At 50.6% G+C, this 7,102-nt stretch overlaps 1 protein-coding gene and 1 pseudogene across 1 annotated transcript in view; one reads left to right on the forward strand and one right to left on the reverse strand.

Annotated features, from left to right (window-relative positions):
- Slc37a3 (solute carrier family 37 member 3) overlaps positions 1–7,102 on the forward strand; it is a 37,393-nt gene that overhangs the window by 6,126 nt on the left and 24,165 nt on the right. Inside the window, exons 3-5 of the mRNA XM_004629135.2 lie at positions 1,836–1,928; positions 4,029–4,112; positions 6,075–6,220. Of these exons, the coding sequence (XP_004629192.1) occupies positions 1,836–1,928; positions 4,029–4,112; positions 6,075–6,220 (323 nt within the window). The remainder of the gene's footprint in view (positions 1–1,835; positions 1,929–4,028; positions 4,113–6,074; positions 6,221–7,102) is intronic.
- Positions 30–1,776, reverse strand: LOC111816125 (annotated as a pseudogene).

The raw sequence follows: 7,102 nt of genomic DNA on the forward strand, positions 1-7,102 counted from the left end.
TCCCACAAGGAACCTTAAAAGAGTCCAATTTACGTCAGCAGCTTTGTGACACACTGGTAGAGCTGTTCTGTAAGTGCTTCAGATGAGAATTTCTCCACCACTCTGGCTCTTCCTGCCAGGCCCATCGTAGCTTTTAAGGACGGCTCACAGATGAATTTTTCTATTGCTTCTGAGAAGTGCACTGGATCAGGCTCACACAGAAAGCCTGTGATGCTGTGGACAATGGATTCCAAGGGCCCACCTGAACTGACAGCAATGACTGGACACTGCATGTACATGGCCTCCAGGGGGACGATGCCGAAGTGCTCATGGCTCGGTGTGTAAAGCACACAGGTACAGCCGTGGAGGAGTGAGATTTTCTGTTTGTCTGAGAATGACCGCAAGAAGGTCACATACTGGCCAAGGTCAGACTGCTGGACCATCTTCTTCAGTTCCTGATAGTGCTCCATGTTCTCCTGGACTCTTTCGTCATAGCCACCCGTCATGATCAGATGAACCCTTTCCCAGTCCTGAGAAGTCAATCTCGCTGGTAGCTGCACTAAGGCTTCTAGGGCCAATTTTAGATTTTTCTTCCTTTCGTATCTGTTAATAGAGAGGAACAGAAATTTCTTTTCCCTCAGGAACTAGATCATCAAGTTTTTCAGGAACAGCTGAATCAAAACTGGTGACATTCAGAGATGGGTAGAGTACATCAGGGTCTCTATGAGACAAGGACTTGAAAGTTTCCTTAAAAATTGCAGCTGCGAACTGGCTATTAACCAAGATGCAATCTGCTATGCCTGTAGTATACTCCTCTATCCAGTCAATTGGGGCCCTGTACAGCTTTTTAAGAAAAGAATCTCTTGGTGAGAAGCAGATCTGGGAAGTAACAGTAAAATAGGATCTTTTTACAATGTCTGGCCAGCTTGAACGCCGGGATATAGGCAGACAGCTGCTTTAGTAACGTGCCGACCCAGTTAAAGTGCAGTGTCCGGGCCCCATCTGAAAGCTCCCTAAAAAAAGGGACAGAGCTGCGATGTGCAACTTTGGGTCCACGCTAAATTCGACAGGCCTCACTTCAGCGGGCTCCTGCGGGCCAGTCCCCGTCTTTCGGAGCCCACAGCGCACAGCTCTCCCTCGGAGGCCCCGCGGCTCCCTCACCTGGTCGCACACCACCACGTCGAACTCCTCGTCGGCGAGGAAGAGCACGTAGAGCGCCAGGAAGACCATGCGCACGTAGGCGCACACGGCGGTGCCGCGCCTGCCCCAGCCCAAGGTGCGGGGCAGCCAGTCCCCGGCGCAGCGCACCGGCAGCTCCCGGCTCTCTGCGAAGCAGTGGCCGGGGTCATAGTGCGCCGTCCAGATCGTCACGCGACAGCCCCGCGCCCGCAGCACCAGCGCCGCATCCAAAACCAGCCGCTCGGCGCCGCCCACGCCCAGGTCTGGGTGCAGGAACAGCACAGACGGGCCGGCACCAGCGTTTCGATCTGTGCCCTACCTTTCACCCATGACTCAAGCAGCTCCGGCGCCCCGCGCCCCTCGGGGCTTCCGCAGGCTCCCGGTGCTTTGCCAAGCCTGTTCTAAGCAGGTGCTCCAGACCACTGAGCCATCCCACCAGCCCCAACCTTTAAGTTCTTTGATTGACCAGTCAACTGTCTTTTCTTAGCGATGCTGGGGTCAGAGTGTGGCTTGAGAAGACGCGCCTGCGCTGCTCGCGGCCTTCCCCTGCCCCTGGCTGTGGGCTCCGCCCCTTCGTCCCCTCTGCCTTCCCGAAGGCAGCTGGTGTCCCTGGATCATGTGCTGTGGGCTCTGGAGCCTGTGGGCGTGGGTGACCTGCTCTCACCTTGTTCCTGCAGATCTGGAGCAGCAACCGGTTGTTTCCCAGTACCGAAGAAGCCACACTTTTTCTTGGAACACTGGATACCATTTTCCTGTTCTCATATGCTGTGGTAAGTTTGAGGATTGTAGCTATTTATTTATTATTTATTTGGTGTAGGAATTGAACTCATGATCTCATGCTTGCCAGGCAGGCACTGTACTGCTAAGCTATATCCCTGGCAAGAGCAAGATATACTTATTGAGAGAAAGAAAGCTCCTGTCTGAGAGAGGTATAGAAAGGGGACCAAATGAGTTGTCACAAAAGTTTCTTTTTAAATTTATTTTATTGCTACAAGTTTTCAGTACATAATGATTGTATTTTTCACGGGGAGGTACACCTGTACATAACAAGGCTCAATTCTTTTCACACCCCTTTCCCTCTTCTTTCCTCTGCTTGCCTTCCACAGAGTTTGGTTTTGGGTGGTGCTGGGAATTGAACCCAAGGCCTCATGTTAGGCAGCGGTGCTAGGCAGGTACTCTGCCACTGAGCTCTGCGCCCCATTAATTTTCTATTTTGTTTAGTTTTGCAGTTTTTTTTTCTTTCTTTCTTTTTTTTTTTTTTGGTGGAACCGGGAATTGAACTTAGGTTCTTGCGCTTGCCAGGCAAGCGCTTATGCTACTGAGCTTTCTCCGCGGCCCCCTAGTGTTGCAGTTTTTTGAGACAAGGTCTTCCTAAAGCCCAAGCTGGCCTTAGATATCCTCCTCCCTCAGCCTCCTGAGTGCTAGGATGATAGGCTAATAAGTTCTTTCTGTTAGATACATTTTCTTGTGTAGCCTACAGGCAGTTTACCTTTGGAGCAGTACAGAATAACCCAGTTCCCTCATCTGAAAGAGCAGGGCCACGTTCTCTGTTCCCTGTATTATCTGTAGCACAGGGCTGCTTGAGCTATGCCAGTAGAGGATTGGATCTACTTCAGTGTGTGTGTCCTGCTGCTCATGAGAAAGTGAGGAAGAGGAGGGGCTGTCTGATGAGGAGGGTCTTTCTTCTCTCACTCTCCTTTGCTACTAAGACAGTCAGTTTATCAGAAGACTTTGGTCTTCCCAGCTCTTGTGAGGCTGAGAAGGCAGGAGGACTACAGTGAGCTTGAGGCCAGCCTGGGCTACATAGTTCCAAATCAGCCTGAGCTATTCAGGGGGCCCCTGCCTCAAAAAACAAACCAAAAGGCCTGGTGTAGTGGTGCATACCTGTAATCCCAGCACTTGGGAGGCTGAGGCAGGAAAATCATTTCAAGTTGGAGACCAGCCTGGGCTACAAAGTAAGCTCAGGGCTAGCCTGAGCATAGTGAGACCCTGTTTCAAAAACATACACACACGAAAAAAAAAAAAGAAAAAGAAAAAAAAAAAAATAGTCCCACCTGTGCTTCAGTTTGAGGGAGGCTATTTATTTGTCTGTCGTTTTTGAGGTGAGGGCATTTATTTGGTAACTTATGGGAGAAATCTAAAGCTGTTGCCCTTAAGGTCTGTTATCCCTGCCAGCCCCATGGCTGTGTTTCCTTTCTGGGAGGTGAGCAGGAGGCAGACGGGAGGCCCTTTCTTCTCTGCCTGCCTCCTGGCTTCCCTGCCCTCCCTGCCTTGCGGCATCCTGGGACCTGCGAGTCACATCACGCATGCTGAATGTGCCTGGCAAGCGCCTGTCCTGCTTGTGAAGTTGCAGTGGCAAGCTCGGGACACTCAGGATGCACCTAGACTCGGTGCAGCTGGGTCCCTTGGGAAGCTTGGGGCTGATGGTGAAGAACTAATCTCCTTTCCAAGGAGAGCTTGTTTCTGTCAGAACAGTTGCTCATTTTCAGTTAGGGAGTTGCTTACAGTTGAGGTTTGTGCATCTGTCTGCTGTGTAGATCAGGTGTAGTGACGGGCATCTCTGGTTTCCAGGCAACATGTCTGGGCACATGGGTGGGGTTGATGTGAAGTGGCCTCAGCGACCTCTGTGTCATCTGCTTTGCAGCACACCTCTTGGCCCGGGGTATGATTTAATTGTTTGTCTGAGACAGAATATACTCTCTGTATAGTTCAGTGATCTTGAACTCACTTTGTAACTAACCCAGGCTGGGCTTGAACTCCTAAATCTTCCTGCCTCAGCCTCCCAAGTGCCAGGATTACAGGTGTTTGCCACCATGCTTGGCTGTCTGGGATATAATTTGGAGGTATAAAATGGAATGGTTTCTTTTCAGGGCCTGTTCATCAGTGGCATCGTTGGGGACCGGCTGAACTTGCGATGGGTGCTATCTTTTGGCATGTGTTCATCTGCGTTAGTGGTGAGTTGGCAAGATTTTATAATTCTTCCAGATACCCTGACCTCTCTGTGTGTGGATTAGCACAGTGAGATCTGTCTCCGCATGCCTGTCACCACAGGGCCTTTCCAGGAGATTGTGTGATGCTCGCTGCTGTTGGTTCAGGGTCCAGCCTGCCTGTGCACCTGGCTCTGTCCCTCTGTGTCGCCCCTCTGCTCCCGCAGGGCTGAGCTGCTGGCCGAGCCCTGGCCCCAGCTGCTCCTTTCTTCCTCAGGGCTGTATTCCTGGTGCCCTTCCCACTGTGTATAGCCTCTCCATTTCACCTCTTCCTGGCCTGATCTGCCTCTCCGCTCATTTCCCTTAGCACCCGTCCAGCTGCCACCCTGGGAGGGCCCTCTGCTCTGTCCTGAACTCCCTCTGGAAGCCACCTGCCACAGAGGCTGGTCACTTCCGCTTCCACCATGTTGTCCCAGAGGGTTACGTGGTGGTGGAGACCAGAGCCCCTGGAGCAGGCGGCCAGGTCTCTGCCCCTCTGTAGTTTCCTGCCTGCTCATTTCCTGCAGAGGACTTGTGTGTCCTCCCCTCCTGGGCAGGGGCATCTGCATTGTGTGTGACCCTGGCAGGTAGGTGCTGCACGTGGTAGTGTCCATCCCAGAAGCTCTTACTGCTTACTGGTTCTGGTGGGAAGCATCTGAGACCACAGAGCTGAGTTAAATCCTAATTTATTGTCATTCTCTGTGTCTCCCACTTGAGTCTGGGAAAAAATTTTCTTTTCTTTGAAACTTTAGGGATTGGAGTACTTTGGTAATTTGTAAGCTGCTCACCTACGCACATTTACACACACTGGTTTTAAACCTGTGTACATACTTCATTGGCTTTTTTTAAAATGTATTTTAGTACAGGGTCTACAGGCTCTCACTACGTAAATCAGACTCAGTGATCCTCCTGTTTTCAGCCTCCCAAGTGCTGGGATTGCAGGTGTGTGCCACCATGCCCAGTCTTAATCTCCATCTCAGTGCGCCCCGGCAGGCGTCTAGCCCCTGTGTCTGCCTAAGCAGGCACTTTAATCTGCTGAGCTATCTGGTCGGCCCTGGCTTTTTTGTTGTTGTTGCTTTTTTTTTTTGGTTGCTTTTTTTTAAATTAAAAAATACAGGGCTGGTGAGATAGCTCAGCAGACTAAGCACCTGCTTAGGCAAGTGCAGGGACTGGGATTTGATCCCTGATACCACATGTGGTGTCAGTCCTGCCCCTGGGCACACTGAGCTGGCTTCCAAGTCTATGTGAGGTGGCACACACCTGTGATCCCAGTGCATGGGGATCCTGAAAACAGGAGGATCACTATGAGTCCGAGCTGCGTAGTGAGCCCTATGCCAAATTTTAAAATAATTTTAAAACATTTTAAAATAATAATAATAAAATGCAGGTGTGCACATACTGTTTGAGTATACATTTCCAAGTTTCCACAGATGAGTGCAGCCTGTCGCCTGCCATGTGCTTATTGCAGACACCTGAGAACTAGAATCCGACAGTGTACTGCACACTACCTGGAACCCACATGAGGCCACCTGCCCTCAAGCAAAGGCCCAGATAAAGTCAGGCTCGGGATGCCGCCACTGAGTGATCGCGCTGATGAGAAACTGGACAGGCGCTGCTTCCACTGATAAACCTCCTAGCTGCTGCCAGCAGTGGGCTCACCCAGGACTCTTCCCAGCCTGTGCCTGGTGCTGTCCTGAGAGCCCTGTGGGGGCCACTGTCCCCGCCACCACATGGGAGCAGCATGAGGTGGAAAGAGAGGTCTGAATTCCTTAGGAACCTGTGGTGGTTGGCCATAGTGAGATGTGACAGGGTGGTCACCTCCTCAGTGCTGGCTCTGAGCCGAGGCAGGCAACCAAAGAAGGGCTGCATACCCTGAAGCTCTGGGTGACAGATTGTGTGCAGAAAGCGTCTGTGGGGATGTCACCTGTCCCTTTGTTTCCTCTTTCAAAGGTGTTTGTCTTCGGCACACTCACAGAATGGCTGCACTTCTACAACAAGTGGTTCTACTGCGGCTTGTGGATCGTGAATGGCCTGCTGCAGTCCACTGGCTGGCCCTGCGTGGTGGCCGTGATGGGCAACTGGTTTGGCAAAACTGGGTATGCCGCCGCTTCTCCTCCCTTGTTCCATGGCAGGGATGGCAGGCTGCCTTGCTCAGTCTTGCTGCATTTGGGAAGTCCACAGTTGGGGAGAGGCGAGCTGAGCAGAGCAGGCTGGCAATGGTGTGAGTCTCACTGATACGTGACGCTTGTGCCCAGGGAGACAGCTCTCGCAGCGGGCTCCTCCAGCAGAGTGGGCGGAGACAGCGCGGACAGGGAGTCCGCTTGCTTTGCTCTCTGTTTATTTTTGTGGTACTTGGAATTGAACTTGGAGTCTTTGTTTTTTTGGTTTTTTTTCCATTCTCTGTAGAACAAGAACAGGTCATTCCTTTATTGACATGCATAAAATACATCACATTTGCTGTTCTGCTGATGCTATAAATTCAATACCAATTCTCCAGCCACATCAGTTAGGAGCATAAAGTATGTCATGTAACCTCAAATCTCTAACAGTGGAAGGCTGCTAGAATAATGCTGCTTCCTTGCTGAGATCTCCGAGCATCCGTCCCCACCCCCCCCATGGCTTCTTCAGCAGTTAGAGCTGTGAGGAATGGTTTAGTCTCATAAGCAAGTTAGAGTGAAGACATTGGCCACATAATACACATGCTCCATTTTTAAAAAAAATTCTGAATCTTGGGCAACTGTTCTCTTGTAACTACTTTACAGTTTCTAAAAGTAGTTATTGTCCAAAGCTGGAAGAACTTAAGTCTTCTCAGATGAGCATGTGAATGAATGGAGGGAGGTAAACAAAAAAATAAAATTAAAAAAAGATGAGGTCTGATAGGGGAGCAGCCGGATAAGAAAATCAAAAAAGGAACAGCAATTTAAAGTTTATTCCAGCTATAATGCAGGTTATTCTGATTTTAAGGTAGCATGACCGGG

The sequence above is a fragment of the Octodon degus genome, unplaced genomic scaffold (genome assembly GCF_000260255.1).
Source record: "Octodon degus isolate 3935 unplaced genomic scaffold, OctDeg1.0 scaffold00027, whole genome shotgun sequence".
NCBI lineage: Eukaryota > Metazoa > Chordata > Mammalia > Rodentia > Octodontidae > Octodon > Octodon degus.